This window comes from Oratosquilla oratoria, chromosome 9, assembly GCF_046742065.1.
Source record: "Oratosquilla oratoria isolate Oo_2021 chromosome 9, ASM4674206v1, whole genome shotgun sequence".
Taxonomy (NCBI): Eukaryota; Metazoa; Arthropoda; class Malacostraca; order Stomatopoda; family Squillidae; genus Oratosquilla; species Oratosquilla oratoria.
Window position 1 is genome coordinate 57,901,031 of NC_134785.1, and position 20,452 is coordinate 57,921,482.

Sequence of the window (20,452 nt, forward strand, 5' to 3'; positions counted from 1 at the left end):
GCTGTAGTACGGTGCATATGGAATACCTAGGGAATAGTGGGGAGGGAGAGCCTGTTCTGTGTATTGTTCCTGGCAAAATTGCCATGTATTTTGTGTCAAATGCTGTGGGTCATACACTACTCAGCATACACTACGAAAAGCACATAGTGCAGGCACCTGAACCTGACCATATATCACAATTGTGCAAATGTATATTTCGTTGCCGAGTATATATTGATTTGCTTGATGTACTTCTGTATGCGGTATATCACTCACAATACATTATATTGTACATAGAATTGTTATGATGCAACCACAATAAAAATGTTTTCATAGTTCTGCAATGGGTCACTTTCGGCTGTTCGCGACACTACATACTTCTAATACGTCTAGCGCGCCGTCATGCAGGGTAAGGGAATTGAATATGCACGATGTGCGTAACCAATTGCATTTACCTATTGTAGTTCACAGGAAAGGAGCAACGCTCGTGGGTACCCTCTCCCTATCCCTACTCTAGCTTTAACTTGATGTAAGGTTCCTACTTGGTCTTAGTTCCCAATCAACATGTTTGGATTTGAATTCATGTATTGTTCTGACTTGGGCTATATCACCTAAGCTATCCCAAGTGTTTACGCATCTAAATGGAAAATATATTTCTTCATATCCTTTACATGCAGTCTTTCTAAATTTATTTTCACATCATAAAAAAAATCCTTTCCTAATCAAGAAATCTCTTTTGCCAATGTAGTCGTACGCACGCACGCCAGCACACACAACTGTATGTGATTACCTTAACGTTCTACGTATCACAGTTTATACTAGGATGGACCTGTCTTACGATACGTTATCTCATTTCGTAGTTTCATTTTCTCTTAATACGACGCCACCATGGGTTACATCGCCATTGTGGCGCGGTCGTGGCTTTGAATTATTTCGAGTGTAGCCTTCCATACATGGTGGCAGCGCGTACGGTGGCGCGACCGGATTCCCAGTGCATGGCGAGGCTAGGCGATTTTTCGTGCGGCCAAGTTGGCAGCGCCACCACCCTAGTCAAACGTAGCCGTTCAGACGAGACGCGACTTTCCTTGCAACCAGGCGTGTGCTTAGCAGTGTAGGAATGAATATCGAAGCAGAGAATTCTGATTTTGACACAGAAAAGTTCATTTCGGAAGTTGAATCGAGGCCTGCTCTTTGGGATTTGAACGACGACGAATATTCTAGCAGGGATTTGAAGAGGAAGAATTGGGATGAGCTGGTAACAATTTTTCTAAAGAAAGAAGTGTCACCCGCGGAGAAAAATGAATTTGGTAAGTTTGATTACTGGTATTGTATGTTAAAAAAAAAAAAAAAAAATGAGACGAGGCGAAAGGGAATATTTGAAATAATATTGCATTATTTATTATCATGAACATATTTAATTCTATAATATACAAACATTAAGTAATGTATAAACAATGGGAAAATTCCTTTAATGGTATTGCTATTTAATTTAGCCTCCGCCATGACAGAAGTAAATAGTTATGTTCCAAAATCATACAACTGCATTTGCTCCTATACGTACCTATAACTGTAATCTATGAAACTCAATTTAGTGTATCGTCAAAGGTTTAGCTATTTCTATTCCTGATGTAGGACATACTAAGCCCTTATGATATCCGCATAAACATATATGATTTTGTGAACTGATGAAATATTCGCCATTTGTGTATTACATGTTCTAATGGATTCTCCCCGTCATAAAAGAGATGACCTAACACTTGCCAGAATGTACATTCCATGTACCTTGGAGTATGAAAGTGATGGTAATCTTAAAAAAAAAAAAAAAAAAAAAAAATCGCTTTGGCAAAGAGCTCGTACGAAAACGGCAAATGTCATTTTCCTATACCGAAAGCGTTATCACGAAATTCACAGAAAGGCGCATCGCGATCTGAACCTCTGATTTTTTCATTATATCACAATTGCTCAAAATTTCTTTGCCATAGGCACCAGAATTGATGAAAGTAAACATATAGTTGGGAGGATTTATTTATGGCTCTAATTACTAAGTTGTCAATTTGTCAATAATCACTAGGTTATTTCGTGTGGTATGCGTTCAGCAAGCGGGACACGTGTCTTAAATCACTCATGGATTCATCGATGAACTGACGTTTTATTTGTTTTATTACTCTATGTATTTCTTATCTATTGGTTTTGTGGATACGTTTGACCGAAAAGCATCTTTACGGTTAATTGTTGGTTGTAGAAGCACTTCTGGTTAAATGGGAGTCACACAGCTTCTGTCTTCTTTGGGGTGATGCAAGGATGTGTCCTCGTCCCAACACTTTTCAGCTCCAGCATGGGCTGGGTATTGGACAGAGTTGTCGATCAGTGCCGTTGTGATCTATTGGCAACACCAACGTCACTGAACTTGACTTTGCTGATGATACTATCCTTGCAGAGTCACTGGAGGTCCTGGCTGCAGCCTGGTTGCAGTCACATTGCGTAAAGGAGGCGAGACCGTTTGGACTCTGGTCTCTTGAACCAAGACTTAGGTCTTTTGGGGGATTACTAGAAGACACAATTCAGTCTGTCCAAGCATGTGGTGAGGACATTGAGGTTTTAGAAAGCTTTACATACCTTGACAGTGTATTCCATAACAGTGATGGTTCATGTCAGGAAGTACTTCGAGGGATTGACACTGTCCGTGGTGTTATGGGCTTTCTCAACCAGAGTGTATGACGTTGTTATTTATGCAGGACAAAGATTCGAATCTTCAAGTAACTTGTGTGCTCACCTGTCTTGCTGAACGGCTGTGAGACATGGTCATGGAATGTTGACTTGAAGAGGTATTGTATCGGGGTGGCCAATGAAACAGTCAGATAAAGCAATAATGAAAAATATTGTATTAGTTATAAGCACTACAAAAACGAGCGTGCGGTCGCTTCGTAAGCATAATCAAGACTGACGCTAAGCGACGCGACCAATCTCCGAACACTTGGTTCTCACAATAATGTATATGATATAATGTATAATATATAATGTATATGATAATGTCATATCTCACAATAATAATAAATAAACAATATTACAAATACGTATGTACAACACACAAAGAATATTCTATGCCGCCATTACAGTATCTCGGTGTCTTTGGTACTAAGTACCTTCGGAAAATCATGGCGTATCGCTGGAATTACTTCATATCAAACCAGAGACTACTGTGAGACTTAATCTAGGTTAGTTACGAGCGTAATTCATGAACCTCAACTCAGGTCATATGGGCACGTTCCCCTGAAGTTGATCCTACTCAGCGTTGTCTCCACAAGAGACAACCCTCGATGGAGGAGGAGACGAAGGGGACGTTCACGGATTTTATGGCTGGGGCACGTTGATCGTACCTGTCGAGAGCTGTTTGGAGTGGGATGGGTGGGTGTCTGCATGTGAGCTTGCTCGGAGAGACCGTGGCGCCGGCATCTGAATGAAGTTACGCGTACCCTGGCGTATGCCGCAGTTGATGGTGATGATATTCGGTAAAAGAAAAAAAAAAAAAAACAGCTGCACACAAAATGTGGTTTATGTTTCATCTAGGAAGATAAACTGAGTTAGGAAGGGAGGCATCATTTTATTTACACAATGACACCAATCCCCACGGTTACATTGAACAAATCCCCATGCATGTAGTACATACATATACTCCCTTACAAGGGAGGTAGCCAAAAAGGGAAAGGCATAAAATCGTTTCCACCCATTCCATCCCTGAATACACTCCACACCCCTCCACCCTCCCTCTTATCTGAGCACCTCCTGGATGACGGGTCATCCCTGCACCTTGTCCACTGCCCTGGGTCAGAAGCAGTGTCGCAAGACACAGCACATCCACAGCAAGGCCGCTTCATTAAATCGGCGACCCCCCCCCTCCGTCCCCCCATTGCATAAAGGGAGAGGACGGGGAGAAATCCCTTCGGGCTGCGTCAAATTTTGCTCACACATACTACCTCCCCCCATCCCCCCGCCCATTCCACCTCATGCAATCACAACATCATCCATATACAACCATTCTCCATTGACCCCTGTCTTCTGTCCTCTCCCATCCTTCCTCAACAGACATTCCCCTCTTCCCCAAAGCCCCCTTCACTCCATCCATCCACCTCATCCTAGGACGTCCCCTCATGTTCACTACCTCCACATCTGCCTTCCATACCTCTTTTACTAGTCTTTCTTCACTCATTTTTTCCATGTGTCTAAACCATCCTAATACTCTTTCATCAACCCTATCTCCCAGCTCTTTTTCCACCCCTGTTCTCCTCCTCACCTCCTCATTTCTCACTCTATCTAGCCTAGTAACCCCCATCATACTTCTCAGACACCTCATCTCAAACACATTCAAACTCCTCTCTTCTTCTCTTATGTTCCATGTTTCTGCCCCAAACAGTGCTGTTGGCACAATCACTCCTTCATACAGTCTCCTCTTAGCATCCATTCCCAAATGTCTATTCCTCATTACACTCTTTAATCCACCAAGGCATTTACTCGCTTCTCTCAATCTACATTCTACCTCCACCTTTTCCTGCCACATTTGCACCCAAGTATCTAAAACTATCCACTTCCTCCAGTCGCTCTCCCTTAATGCTCACTTCCAGATTACTGCCACTTTCACCCCTTGTACATCTCATCACCTTACTTTTACCCACTTTTATTTTTAGCTTTCTTCTATCACATACTCTCCCAAACTCTGCCACCAACTTCCTCAATCCCTCCTCCGATCCTGCCACAAGCGCAGTGTCGTCCGCAAACAACAGCTGGCTCACCTCCCACTTTTCTCCATTTTCTTTAACCATCTCCTATCCCTTGCCCACTACCCTTGCATTTACCTCTCGCACCACCCCATCCATGTATAAGTTGAACAGCCAGGGCGACATAACGCATCCTTGACGAAGTCCCACCTTTACCTCGAACCACTCACTCTCTCCATTTCTAATCCTGACACAAGCTCTACTACTCTCATAAAAACTCTTGACAGCTCCCAGAAGCTTTCCTCCTAACCCGTATATCTGCATAACCTCCCACAGTGTCTTTCTGTCCACCCTATCATAAGCCTTTTCCAGATCCATAAAAGCCCCCAAAAACATCCTTCCCCTTTCCTATAGCTTTCTCACATATCTGTCTTACCACAAAGATCTGATCTACACAACCTCTACCTGTCCTAAATCTACACTGTTCCTCACCAATTACTCCTTCTGTTCCTCTCCTAATCCTCTCAATCAAGATCCTCCCATAAGCCTTCCCAACTACACTTAACAAGCTAATCCCTCTGAAACTACTACATTCACACTTGTCCCCTTTCCCCTTGTAAAGAGGAACTATACAGGCACTCCTCCAGTCCTCTGGCACTCTACCCTCTCCCCAGCAAACATTAAATAACCTCACCAGCTAGTCCACCATCACTGTACCTCCCTTTTTCAGACATTCTGCATTGCATCCATCCAGACCAGGTACCTTACCTGCTTTCATCATCTTAACAACTGCCTTCACCTCATCCTTCCTTATTTCTCCTCCATTCTCCTCACTCATCACTCTCATTTTCTTAGCATTTCCCACTGCAGCTATCTTTCCCTCCCTATCCTCCTTCACATTTAGCAACTCCCTAAAATATTCTTCCCATCTTCCCCTTACTGCCTTCTCTTCCATTATCATCTCTCCATCTGCACCTTTTACCTTTTCTTCTCTACTTGATTCGCCTCCTCTTCCTCTCTTAATTTCTTTCCAAAACATCTATTTATTACTTTCAAAATTTTCTGTCATACTCTTACCCCATTTCACATCTGCTCTCCTCTGTAGGGTGGCTAAATAAAAGTACATTAACAATGTGAGTTAGTGTATTAAATCACAATACTATAAAGCACTACAATAGACAAATGCATCCGTACACTTCGGAGGCTGAGTTACAACTGAACACCACACTTGTCTTGGCGCCAAACATGCAGAAGCTCGCTTGGTCCCTACAGACTCGTATACAATGTTATACACTCTTTACATTAAATATATAATACAACCAATAATGAAATTAACGTCCATCAAAACCTACGTGAATTAGTTATACAATGGGGAAAATGTATAATTCCCAATTGAGCAATATGTAAATATAATACACAATTGTACGATGCTACAACGTATCACACCATCACATGCAGCCACCCTTCTCATTCCAAACATCTCGGGAGGATTGTCTGACTTGCTCGAGTCGTAAATTCTTTGGGCATCCGTTTCGTCTCCTCCAATGAGGATTGTTTCTTGAGATCACCCTGTGTGTGTTGGATCACCATCAAGGAAAAGTGCTACATGCGCCTACGTTGATGTTTACGAATTATTGGGTTGTTGGTTTGATACGAAGTCTTTTCGACGATTCTTCTTGGATCTCCCGGGAGACAAGTCTCAGTGGAGGAGTCGAAGGGGCTTACAGAACCCATGGAACAAGTTAACCGAACCGGCCGAGAGGTGTTTGAGATGGGGAGGATGGATCAGAATAGTTCCACTCATAGATACACACACACTAACATACAACTCCATAAACCTGATATAATTACAAAACTTAAGATTTTTAAATGAAAGAAAATGGTAACTGGAAAGATCCTGAGAGTTGCTATGACAAATGAACACTTTTATTGATCCACCCCAAATAAACAAAATATCCGATTGCAACATACGACATCTCCCCCCCAGACTGAATGACCCACAAAATCATCACACCTTCTAGCTAATAGGACATGTGACACATCAAATGAAAACTAGATCTATATAGAATTTATTACCTTCTCAATGATGTACTTATATTTATTATGTTAAACGTTATACACAAATATGGTACCATAATTACAATAAAAATACTTGCTTAAAAACGAGATCGTGATGTTTACACGTTTTGTACAATAAGATTCTTCTTAGTTTTGAACCAAATTTATGTGGCATTTTAAAGCATGGCTTATTAGCATTAATTTGGTACTTAAGATATTCAAATTAGACACATGCTGACAAATTTATTAGCCATAAGTATGTGACGTGTATTCAAGTGAAAACACCTACTTGCGTTTTTGGAACAGATGTTTTACACATGTGCTTGACATTTGGAAAATAACAAATGATTATCTTTTACATACATTAAAATACTAAATCTACATATAGTCAACTTGTATGACCACATGGATATATACCAGTGCTTAAATACACATACACGACTCGATGGCGCGGTTGGTAGGGTTCCCGGCTGTCACCACGGAGGTTCGGGTTCGAATCCCGCCTAGGGCTGAAATAGATTAAGTATCGCTGCGCTGCGAGTTATTACTCCAATTCGTGGGCTGGGAGTTGTGTGTGTGTGCGTGTAAGGTTACAGCATTACCCATAGATCGGTCATATATGAGCTCTGAGCTCTCTTACGGGAGGGAAATAGCTGTCGATCACGAGTCCAACACATGATCCAAAACAATGGTGAATCACATATATGTTTCAGGAACGAATGAACTTCAGTATATTTTTCTGTATTTATGGAGTTAATGTGATTTTTCTTCTTAAAAAAATTAATGGTACATCGAGTATTCAAGATTTACCCAGATTTGGTGATTTCACAAGCGGTGCCGTCAAGATTATTTGAAATCGTATTTATGTTTAACTTGCAGCAGAAGGATTCCACCTTTCAGTACTTAAGGCATTTAAGTTAAATCTTGAACAAAAGTACTCACTATTAGATCATGTCAAGATAATACTTTCATTCGTTTATTTGCTTTTATCAGATTGATCAAATGAACTGCAGAAGAAATGCAAACGTGGGAGCGGTGGATCCCCATCTGATGTGTTTTTAATTGTTCGCGTTGCTGGTCTTCGGTACTCAATGCAAAGCTTCTCTTCTGAGAAGTTTGCAAAGGTGAAGGAAGTTGAAGGTCTTCGGTTAGGACAACCTCCATGGTCAAGTTACCGAATGACGGGATACTTGTGACCTAATTCCAGAGGAACTTTGTGAAAACCGTCGCTTCCGTTGGGAATGCTATACATGGTCGCGTTCGAATTTCGGAGATGAAGACTGACTATGTACCTGTTCATTCGGTTCGCTTAGAATACGAAACACGTACCTGTCAGCTGGTGTTTGTCCAACAAGACATCTTGTGCTCCTTTGGCATCTGGACATTCGAATGCTTGGATACGAATCTCTGGAATCTTCCTTTTTTCTGTAGCAGGCAGGTAGAGTAATGTATCGGGTGGATAATGAAACAAAACTGAAATTTGTATATATATATATATATATATATATATATATATATATATATATATATATATATATATATATATATATATATATATATATATATGATTTAGCAGTACAGAAACAAGCGTGCGTACGCTCTCAAAGCGTATTCGAAACCGACTCCGACGCCAAACCACGCCACCAACCACTCAGACTTGGCGGGAAAAACATACACGCTTAAGAATACTTGGTTCTCACAATAATACATTAAATATACAATAATAGATAAACAATATTACAAATACGTATGTACAGCACACAAGGAATATTCTATGCCAACATTACAGTAATGCTTTCGGTCAGTTAGTGACCAGTGTCGAGCCTTTGCCTGAGCTACCATAGTTGGAATCTTATCTTCAGGATAGTCTTGTTGTAGCTACGGTCGTATTATTCCATGCGCTGTATAGACAAATCCCTTTCCAGTTAGATCATTTATCAGGCAGACGGAGTTGTCAAAATAGAAATGGAATAACGATGGGGATGGGGAACGGATTATTTTATTCGAGAGTTGAGATGATGACTTCAGTAGTGAAGAGGCAATGGCCGTTTCCACTCGGTTAAGAAATGTTGTGACCTTTTCACTTCTGAATAAATGACGAAAGGTCATGCACGTTAGGCCGTGTTTCGGAAATTTCCAAGATCTATTTGTAGTGGCTCTGCAAATATCCTGGCCAATGGACTACAAGAATCGCTGATGGCTCAATTGCGTTGAGGTTTTCTTTCCTGTGATGATGTACGATAATAGCTCCTGTAGGGCAGCGTGGCTGTAGTCCTCTGTCTCGCTGATGTCTGCCGGCATAGGATTATTTTGAAGATGCTTATATGGTACTGCTTTGAACCTGAGTGCCAACGTTTTCAAGAACATCCATTCCCTAGAGCAGTCTTTCCCAGCCTTTTCCGACCACAGCATCCCCTGTTGTCATGTCTAAGCAGTCCAGCACCCTATCTTGTTATTAGAAGGATAAAAGAAAGTGAAGTGTACCGCTTGATGATTTATTTTCTTGATTCCTTAGAACTGAAACCAAATGACAATATTGTTTGCAGAAGAAATAAAAACACTATAGAAAAATAAAATAGCATGGAAAAAGTCAAATATGCACAACTAGGTAATCAATGATACATATACCAGGTATTTGATTTCTAAAATCCATCACTCATCAACAAGCTATATAAATCGTTAGTTCGTCCACATTTGGAATATGCTGTTTCCGTATGGTCACCGAATCTCAAAGACATTGATAGACTGGAAAAAGTACAACGGCGAACCACAAAACTTATTACAAATATCAAAATTAAATCATACGAAAATAGACTAAAACATATGAATCTGTTTTCCCTAAAAAAGCGTAGACTCAGAGGTGACTTGATACAGGTCTTTAAGATTTTAAAGGGAATTGACAACATCAAAAGTGACAAAATTTTCACATTGAATGAGAATCAGACAAGAAACAATGGTCTCAAACTGTCCGGAAATAGATTCAATTTGGAAGTAGGTAGAAACAACTTTGCCAACCGTGTAGTTAATGAATGGAATAAACTTCCTGCACAGGTAGTGCAATGTAGTTCAGTTCGAAGCTTTAAGAATCATTTAGATAAACACCTAAGCAAGATGCTGTAATGATTATAATTTATGTTATATTATTTGTTTTTGTTTTGTTATCATTTGTCTGTCTGATTTTCATTTATTATTAGTTATATGTCAATTTATCATTATTTACTATTTACCTCTTTGTTTATTATTTAACTATACCTATGCATTTATTTATGTATTTTATTTGTTATTTACATTATTATAGTTTTTATTTATTATTTTATTATTATGATTTTTTCACATCCGACCTAGATATGGACCAAAAGGTCTCCTGTCGGCATGCTCCGCCTTTGTAATCCTTTGTATTGTGATTTTTGTGTGCATCACTTCCCAGCACCCCCTATAATTTATTTCAGCACCCTAGGTTGGGAAACGCTGCCCCAGATCACAGAATGGCAGCTTCTCGTGGAACGGTGTATAAGAACATAAGAATGAAGAAGACTGCAAGAGACCATAAGGCCTACACAAGGCAGCTCTATGTCCATCACCACCTGTCATCCCCAATCCTAAAGTTGTCTAATCGTTTTTTAAAACAACTGATAGTTTCAGCGCTTACTACATGGTTACTAAGTCCATTCCATTCGTCGACCACCCAATTAGTAAACCAATTCTTGCCTATTTCCTTCTTAAATCTAGATTTGTCCAGTTTAAACCCATTACTGCGAGTCCTGCATGGAGTTCCAACTTCTTTTTTTTTGTACTTGCGATGGTCAGGATTTTCAAATTCGGTTTGCGTCATACACGACATACGTTTGTCGCAAATCAGAAAGTTTCAGGACTGTGGTCATCTAAAACGCCATTTTCAACCGGTTGACAGCTATCAAATGCTTTTTGATGTGCATCACCAATTACTTTCTGTTCATATGTAGCCTCAGTATCTGTTCGGTGCCGTTTTTCGAAAGATTGCATCCGACAATTCTTGTGGAATCTAGCCTCGGGTCGAAAAGATACCTTTAATTCGTGTCAGCATTTTTTTTTTATTTTGTTTCTTCTCGGTCATTTCTAGAACCAACTCCTGTCCATCATATCCAAACATGCTCATGCCCTGAGATGTCAAACTACTTTTGACCTTGACTTTTTTCCGATCTTTGGATCCACAGAATATGCAGTCTGGATCGAAGATTGTGTGTTCTTCGGAACCTCGTTGTTTAGCTCGTCCCGCTCGCCCATGCTTTGTGAGGTTCCTGCCAACGGTTTCAGTTGTTCAAGGTTTCCGGCGATGCATAACGGTTCTCATCAAGTTCCTCCGGAATTAGGTCACAAGTATCCGTCATTCGGTAACTTGACCATGAAGGCTGTCCTAACCGAAGACCTTCAACTTCCTTCACTTTAGCAAACTTCTTTTTAGGGTCATTAGTAACAGGTGGAAATGCTTTGCATCGAGTACCGAAGACGTGCAACACGAACAATTCAAAACAGCACGTTTGCCTTTCTACTGCATTTCATCTGATCAATCTGAATAAATAAATAAATAAATAAAAGTATTATCTTGACATGATCTAATATTGAGTACTTTTGTTCAAGATTTAACTTATATGCCTGAAGAAATGAGAGATGGGATCCTTCTGCTGCAAGTTAAACATAAATACGATCTCAAATAATCTTGACGTCACTGCTTGTGAAATCACCAAATCTAGGTAAATTTTGAATTAAAACTCGATGTATCATTACTTCTGTTAAGAAGAAAATTCACATTAATTCCATAAATACAGAAAAATATACTGGTGATGTTCATTTGTTCCTGAAACAAATGTGTTTGTGTGATTCACCATGGTCTTGGATCATGTGTTGGACTCGTGATCGACAGCTATTTCCCTCCCGGAAGAGAGCTCAGAGCTCATATATGACCGATCTATGGGTAATGCTGTGACCTTACACGCACACACACCCAACTCCCAGCCCACGAAAGTTGGAGTAACGACTCGCAGTGTAGCGATACTGAAAATATTTCAGCCCTAGGCGGGATTCGAACCCGAACCTCCGTAGTGGCGGCCGGATACTCTACCAACCGCGCCATCGAGTCATGCATGTGTAATAATGTACGTGTATGTATGCATGTGTTCATGCAAGTTGACAGTTTGTAGATTTAGTCTTTGAATGTATGCATGAACGAAGACAAATTCATAAAGTAAGATAATTATGTATTATTTTCCAAATGTCAAGCACCTATGTACGAATAAAACATTTGTTCCAAAAACGCAAGTAGGCATTTTCACTTGAATACACGTCACTTGCACATGGCTAATAAATTTGTTTGTCAGTATGTGTGTAATTTGAATATTTTAAATACCAAATTAATGCTAATAAGCCATGCTTTAAAATGCCACATAAACTTGGTTCAAAGCTAAGAAAAATCTTATTGTATCAAACGTGGAAACATTTCGTTTTTAAGCAAATATTTTCATTGTGATTATGGTACCATATTTGTGTATAACGTTTAACACAATAAATTTAAGTGGACCATTCAGAAGGTAATAAATTCAATATAGATCTAGTTTTCATTTGATGTGTCACATGTCATATTAGCAAGAGGGGTGATGATTTTGTGGGTCATTCAGTTTTTTTGGAAAATGCATGTCGCAATCGGATATGTTTTGTTTATTTGGGGTGGATCATTTAAAGTGTTCATTTGTCATAGCGACTATCAGGATTTTTCCTGTTACAATTTTTCTCTTCTCTTTTTAATCTAGAAATCTTAAGTTTCCCAATGATACCAGATATATAGATTCGTGTGATTCACCATGGTTCACAATGGTCTTGGATTACGTGTTGGACTCGTGATCGACAGCTATTTCCCTCCCGAAAGAGAGCACAGAGCTCATATACCACCGATCTATGGGTAATGACCTTACACACACACACACATACACACACACACACACACACACACACACACACACACACACACACACACACACACACACACACACACACACACACACACACACACACACACACACACAACTCCCCCGCCCACGAGAGTTGGAGTAACGACTTGCAGCGCGGCGATACGGAATCTATTTCAGCCCTGGGCGGGAATCGAACACGGACCTCCGTAGTGGCGGCCGGGAACTTTAAACACTGCACCATCGAGTCGTGTGTGTTTGTGTATTTACCTAGTTGTATCTTACGGTGTGTGCGTGCGTGTGTGCGTGTGTGTGTATGATAATAATCATCGGTTTATTGGGTATAGCACCATTACAAATGAAAATAAACATCCTACAAAATTATAACAATATAAAATCATGACAGTGAAAAGATGTTGATACAAGCATTCAAAAACTAGACAAAAGACAGTAGGCTGAGTAATAGGTGTGTAGTACAGCAACGTTATCTGTTGTTGTTAAGTCCACAAATGTCGGTGTGTGTGTGTGTGTGTGTGTTTCACCTTGGTCTTTGGATCACGTGTTGGACTCGTGATCGACAGCTATTTCCCTCCCGGAAGAGAGCTCAGAGCTCGTATGACCGATCTATAGGTAATGCTATGACCTTACACGCAACCCCTCCCCCCCAACTCCCCGCCCACAAGAGTTGGAGTAACGACTCGAAGAGCAGTGTGTGTGTGTGTGTGTGTGTGAGGGGCGGGGACGGGTGGGGTGGGGTGGGGCTGCACGAGGGACGATTGCGGCCCGTGGCCCATCACTGGACAGAAGCTTGCTCGGAGGAGTTACAGAAACTAGCAACAGTGTGTGAGGCGCCCCCAGTCTTCTGGCGTATGCTCCCAATCGATGATGTTTTGCTACTGAAGACGTTGAGACGCCTCTTCTAGCCAGCCTCCAGTGTCTGTGTTACATAGTCACAAACCAGAGGGGGCAGGCGACTTGAAAATTTTGATCTTAGCTCTCCTGTATGAATATCGACAACGCCATCTACTCTGCTTGAGTTAGTTTTCAGTATCATGGGCCATACCACTCCTTTGAGGGAGTTCCGGTATGACCCGACACTGTTATGTACTAACCCAGCAAGGTATGTGAAACTTTCCAAGACCTAGATGATATGCATGGACAGATTGAACTGTATCATCTAGTCAGAGTACGAACGCCTGAATCGTGGTCTTGGTAAAGAAGACTTAAGAGTTCCGATGCCCCCATCACCCTCGTGTAGTGACTCATTGGATGCAATAAGGATTTCAAACGACTCTGCAAGAAATACAACATCATCGGGAAAGACAGATTCGGTGACCTAAGGCTGCGTTTCCATCGAGCGAGTCAGGGCCGATTCTCGTCAAATGCTGTGAATTCGAATAGCTCGAAGAAGACTTTGTTTGCAACATTCTAGACTTCCCTAAGAACATTTCAGCAATCTAACATTTGTAAAGGTTTAGCTCCTTTCATTTCGCCATTCGGTTTCTCAATACGTGACGCAAAGCCAATTTGACATTTGAAGATTGAAAAAAACGAAAGATTATAACCGAAGTCGTTTCTACTCGAACGAACTCACAACGGTAAGTTATTTAGTACCAAATGCGTCGAGACTCTTCTTCAAGTCATTATTTAATGTCCATATTCTATAGCTGTATAACGAAATAGGGATCACAAGGGTCTCAATTCCCCTGCATATATATCTGGTTAAGCGATTTATTAACGCTATGTGCAATACAAAAATTTCGTAGGATTTCCTGATATAATCCTCCACTATTGTGGATTAACTTACTAATGCATGTGAAAAACTTTCCAAGACCTCAATAAACTCGCCACATGCATGGACAGATTGAACTGTCTCATTTAATAAACCCCCAAACACCTGAAGCTTGGTCTTGATATACAAAACTTTGAGTTCCATTGGTATCACTCCCTATGAAATGCCTGGCCGCAACAAGGACCTCGAACGACTCCACAAGAAACACAGCAACAGCCAAAGACAAGGTCATTGACCTTGGTGTCGTCAATGGTTGTTCCTCAATTACGCTGATTAACAACTCTGTCCAATGCTCAGTTCATGCAGGTTTTGAAAAGTGTTGAGGCGGGATCGCCTCAGTCTTAAAGTGGCAGGAAAGAAACCGGTCATTATCTCATCCACACGTAACACTTACTCGAAGGTTCAGTCATTTACAACTCCTCAAAGTACATTGATAAGCGAGCTTTACACCCCTGCACGTCTGGTGCTAAATGCCCAACGGCTGTTTGAACAGCGAATTATACTATTTCTATTATCTCGTGACCCACAATGTGTTGTCTGCCGTGTTGTCACGTACTGAATCAAAACATTCAGCATATACCGGAAGCTGTCCACTACCTCGAGTATGTTAACATGAAATATTCTAAATGCATATTTATTTTTTCATTAAATGGTAGGTAAGGTGATATGATTAATTCTTATACAAGTAAAGAAAATAAGAGACTTGTTAAACGATGTGGCATCTCAGGTCAGGCGACGTTGCCCCGGCTCCCGACCTAGGAATTTCCGTGGTGTTGGGAGAGTGGGGCACAACGTCGAGACTGTACAAATTTACACCAGGCTTAGCGACTACTTTATGAGTCGTTGAGTCACGGGTGCACGGGTCACTCATTCATCCTTTGTCAGTAATTTTAATTATACCGGCCATACATGCAAATATAAAGAAAACAATGTCTCCCCCGTTTTCTTTGGAGATGGTTTAGACGTGGCAGAGCTGCTGGTTTTGCCGGCCACATCCTGTGGGTCACCAGATAATTGAAGAAGTATAGTGGGTCATAGATTCGGAGTGGAATATCTTCAGGGCTTGGTAAGCAGGTCTGACGGTATTGGAATTATCCTCGACTTCTTCAACGATCCCCCTGGTATACTTTTCCTTATCCATCCTCGCAAGAGCTATCGTCCATCGTTTCAGATTCTTGCATAGATCCAGGTATCCAGGCACTCTGACAGTAAGGGTCATCTCTATAATCTCTAGTGTTTCACGCGATGCCATATTCAAACTCGGACGCTCTCCAATGCACTCAGCAGTTTTCAGAGTTCTTTGAATGTATCCCATTTTTGTTCAATTTTCTTAAGGACACTAGGGCCTTCGAATCGATTAGAGACTGCTACATTGTAGGAATAAGGTGGTTTATGGGAAGGATACACGGTTTACATGGGTATGATATAAGTAGTAATGTCACAAAGGCAGAAATTTGCAGAAACAGACATGAACATAAACAAAACTAACAAACTGTGTCGTATTGTTTATAAGACATATTGACAATAAATTGAGATACAAACCCTCGATATAACGGACGATATGGGGACAGGGGTCTGTTGTTATATCCGAAGATCCCTTATAACCGAGGATCCCTCGCTATAACGGATTTTCATCCGTGATAACGAGGGTTTGTCTGGTCGGATTTTTTCCCGTTATATCCGATGTCCGGTATATCGAGATTCGTTATATCGAGGGTGTACTGTACTACACAATGTTCCATTATGATATTACACGTATAATATAGAGACTCAACAAGACACTGTAGTCAGTTGTTGAGGTCTTGACGGTGCGAAGCGATAGTTAGGAATAATAATAATAATAATAATAATAATAATAATAATAATAATAATAATAATAATAATAATAATAATAATAATAATGATAATAATAATACTACTACTAATAAAAAAAAATTAATAAAATAAAATAAATAGACTCCAAGCTAGTTACCTATGCTGACGTGGCGGTTCAAATCGGGTTCGAAAAACCACCTACAAAGGAAGTCACAGTGCGAATATCATTACACAAAAATACCAGTACATAACATAATTAATATACAAAATATCAATATACAAAAAACAATATACAAAGTACCATTATACAAAAGTATGAAACATGAATGACGCTACACCCTCCTACTACTAAGCACACGCACCATCCCTGAACTTCACCAGATGAAATCGAGCCAGGTGAATTACATCTCGCCATTCTCCTGGAACTGGTCTGAGTGTTATGCCGCGTCCACACGGTCGAGCTGTGCCTGGCAGACTTTGCCCTTACCGGGCAAAGTCCGCAGACTCTGCCCGCGAAGTGTCCACACGGCTGACGATGGTGGTTTAGTGCGGTACGATAACCATGGTTCCCGCCATACTTGGAAAGAAGGTAGCACTTTACAGCATTATAATTGCTGCCTGCATTAAGAAGAAAAATAAGAAATCACGGTGACATTGGCAAAGACGTGATTTAATGGGAAGCTCAGTGACAATCCTACGTGAATTGCAGGATGAAAATGAACAATTGTTTTGAAATTACATGAGAATGAACATACGCAGCTTTTCTGTTCTTTCGAAAGTGGAGCCATATATACAAAGGCAAGAGAGATATATGAGGAAAAGCATAGAAACCAATAGCACGTCTTGTCGAGACCAGTACACACTAGTACTAGGTGCGGACATGGTGGAGAAGGTAACTTCGCTCTGTACTGAGCGGGTTTGCTAACTTTGCTCGCACCTCACCTCGTGCGTTTGGCAGCGATGTCAGCCCTCCATCCACTGCCCGCAAATGGCGCCGGGAACGGACAGTTTGATGGTTTGCCCGCTGAAATTGTCCGTTGTCGAGCAAAGCCCTCGTGCCCGGCGGATAGTGCTCGACCGTGTGGACGTGGCATTACAATCAGAAATCTATGATCGGTCCTAAAGAGCTCAGCACTCCGGTAAACCCTTCAGTACTGTAGGTGCCTCTAATGACTACCAACGAATAGTTTGATATCCTTTCCCACTTCCCCGGCATCAATATAGATGTCGTCTCTGGAACCAGGGACCAGCAGGCCTAAACCTACTGCACTTTGCATAATTCCTAAGGAGAGGCCTGTAGTGTTCCTGGTTCTGGAGTTATATGGACCAATGCATACTTTATAGCCAATTCTGTGGTTGACAGTAACCGCATTAACACTGACCAAAACAAGTGTCTCCTGTGTTGGGTACTAATCGACTATACAGGCTCTATCATCTCCTCGGTAAGAGCATAATTATATGTAAAATATATAACGCCTAAGATGTACTTCAACCTCACCAGCACCTTACGCCCATAAGCCGTGATAACACCCTGCAGAAATGTTTTGTAGTCGGCTGGATATACCAACAGCTTACCTGGCGAGGTGTTCCCAATCGCTGTGGCTCGACCAGTAGTAGGTATAAGTCTTCCTACTAAATACTACTCGGTCTCCTTACCCCAGAGTCAGTATGTTCATTCTAAGACTCGAATGCCGCCGATAATATTTATAATAATAAAAAGGTGAAAGTCCTGGGAGAAGAAAAGGAGGTTCCAGGTTTCTCCTGCGGAGAGTCCGCCAGAGGTGTTATGGCGGTGTAATTCCCAAACAAGGCAGTTTGTTTCTTAGCTTTAATCTTCACCATGTTTACATGGGGCCGGCATGGCTCAAAATCATAAGTACAGGTATCTCTATGCCAGGCGTCAGTGGGCAGTAACAAAATATAAACAGTCAAGTATTATGAAAGAGAATCAGAACACATATAACTTAGGATCAACTCTAAGTAGTAAATGAAACACAAACATGAATCCTTACAAGAGGTGTCCCTAGGGCTTGGCTTGACGTCCTCGTGCCTCAATTGCTGCATTCCGATCACCCGCATAGCGGGGTTGGTGGATTTGGCCGAGGGCTGGAAGCCCATTCCCACTACATATGCCAGGTATGGACGCCAAAAAGATTCGTTTTTCTATGTCACCACTCAGTACAAAGCCCAGGGGTCGTGGGAGGCTATTCTTCTTGTAAATCTGATGCGACCACCATCGAATCTCCTGAAGTCTACGCTTCCACTTACTCATACTCTTACCCCGCTTGTCTTCGGAGCACTTGGTGATCCATCACCGCTTTTGAAACGTCTCGCCATGTCTGTCTGGCTTGTCCCACCTCCTTCCATTCTCTTGGTTCTATTCCACTACTGTTATTTTTTTTTTATTAGTTTGTATACTACCATGGATTGTGGTACTTTGTTGTATGGGAATACAAACAAGTTATAGTTTGTACACATCTGGGGTGCACACTGGAACTCGATCCTATTTCCCCCCATTGAAATGAATATTCACTTTATGTAAATTACCAAAATGCGAAAAAAAAACAGAATGCGTTATTCACATGTTTATGTGGAGGGACCGGTGTATAGGGAAATATATTAAATCACCATTAAGTAAATATATACTTGCATTATTTGATGGCACATGGGCTTTCTGGTGTTCGTATGGATCCATGACTTCCGTTCAGGGTTCCAGCACAGTTTGGAAAGTCTTCTTTATTTTCGAATCCCTTAGCGATGAACTATGTATTTGGAGATTTAGAAGAAAAAAAAAAAAAAAAAAAAGGAAAAAAAAAATATGCTTTTCAATATTTTCCATGTTTCATAGCAAACTGGTTTTATGATGTTGCATTATTAAGGGAAGTGGTGAGGAACTTGTGCCAGGAGGGGTGCAACTGCAGCCGAAGCTTTCACCATTGCCCTGTACGGTTTGAACCATTGGGGCAGGTAACAGTCACTGCTTCCCAGACGGAAACCACTCCTCAAGCTGCCATTTACGAGATATCTGTAAATTAAAAAACAAAAGAAGGTAAGCGCCAACAACTACATACAACTACAGAATCACTCTGGCACCCATACGCACACTAAATGCAGATAATTTTCTTTGCTTCAGGTAAACTTTTGCAGCGAAAATGGAAAAGTCTTCGGGACTGTTATTCAAGGGAACGTCAGAGATTGGCAAAGCTCAAAAGCGGGTCAGCTGTTTCAAGAAAAACTCAGTACGTGTTTTACAACCATCTGTCCTTCTTGCAAAATGTCATCAAGAGTAAAGGTTCTTCTAATAACCTGGAAGAACCTACTGCCGAAGAGAAGCCTAGTGAAACCGAACAACCCTCTGCATGTTCCTCCGTGCCAAACGTAGAAGAAAAGGGAGGGAAAAGGAAGAAGGTGGAACAGATATCTCCCGAGGTTGAGCGTCTGATGAACGTGTTGCAAGCAGGTATGCAGTCACGAGAAGAAAGGGAAACGTTGAAGGAACAAGACGACGATCGACTGTTTTTGTTATCTCTCCTGAAACCAATGAAAAAAATCCCAGAACATTTGCGGCTCGGCGTTCGCATACAAATCATGCAAGTTATTGACAATGCTGCGAGGAGGGATGTGTCTCATGTATTAAGCAGATACCAGCAGCATCAGTACCCTCTGGAATGCAGATTGAACTCGCTACAGCATATGAATCAACCATCAACTCATTCGAGAGAATCGGGTACTTCTAGAGGCATGTCGCCCCAGGACAGTTCCGAGTCCGAGATTGAGAATATTTTCCAGGAATGACAAAATTTTGTAAATTATTTGTTTTTAAAAAATACCGATAACACTCTTCTATATTCTACTTATTTTATTAACCAAATTCAGTTCTGAGTCTGAGATTAAGAATATATTTTGAGAACGACTAAAACTGGATTTTTTAAAACTTAATGATAAGTTGTATATTTAGCCTACATGATTGGTAAAATGTATTAAGTTAAAAATGTATTATCTAATAAAGCTTGAATTCTAAAATTGGGAAATGTCTCGGAATTACTCAAAAGTTCGCAAATATTTTTCGAAAATGAATAAATAAATTAAAAAATAAATAAAATGTCCTCAAACGTCATCTATATTTGTGCCCCCCGGAGTGCCCAAGTCTACACTTA

At 40.9% G+C, this 20,452-nt stretch overlaps 1 protein-coding gene across 1 annotated transcript; it reads left to right on the forward strand.

Moving 5' to 3' along the window:
* The first annotated feature begins 935 nt into the window (after positions 1-935).
* Positions 936-20,143, forward strand: LOC143027943 (uncharacterized). Its single transcript, XM_076189587.1, has 2 exons — positions 936-1,286; positions 19,429-20,143. The coding sequence occupies exons 1-2, from the start codon at positions 1,097-1,099 to the stop codon at positions 20,088-20,090; spliced, it is 852 nt and encodes a 283-aa protein (XP_076045702.1). The 5' UTR covers positions 936-1,096; the 3' UTR covers positions 20,091-20,143.
* Positions 20,144-20,452: the final 309 nt, after the last annotated feature.

Coding starts and splice junctions, on each gene's coding strand:
- LOC143027943 (XM_076189587.1), top strand. CDS start 1,097: ATGAATATCGAAGCAGAGAATTCTGATTTTGACACAGAAAAGTTCATT. Junction 1,287..19,428: donor CGCGGAGAAAAATGAATTTG/GTAAGTTTGATT, acceptor TCTTTGCTTCAG/GTAAACTTTTGCAGCGAAAA.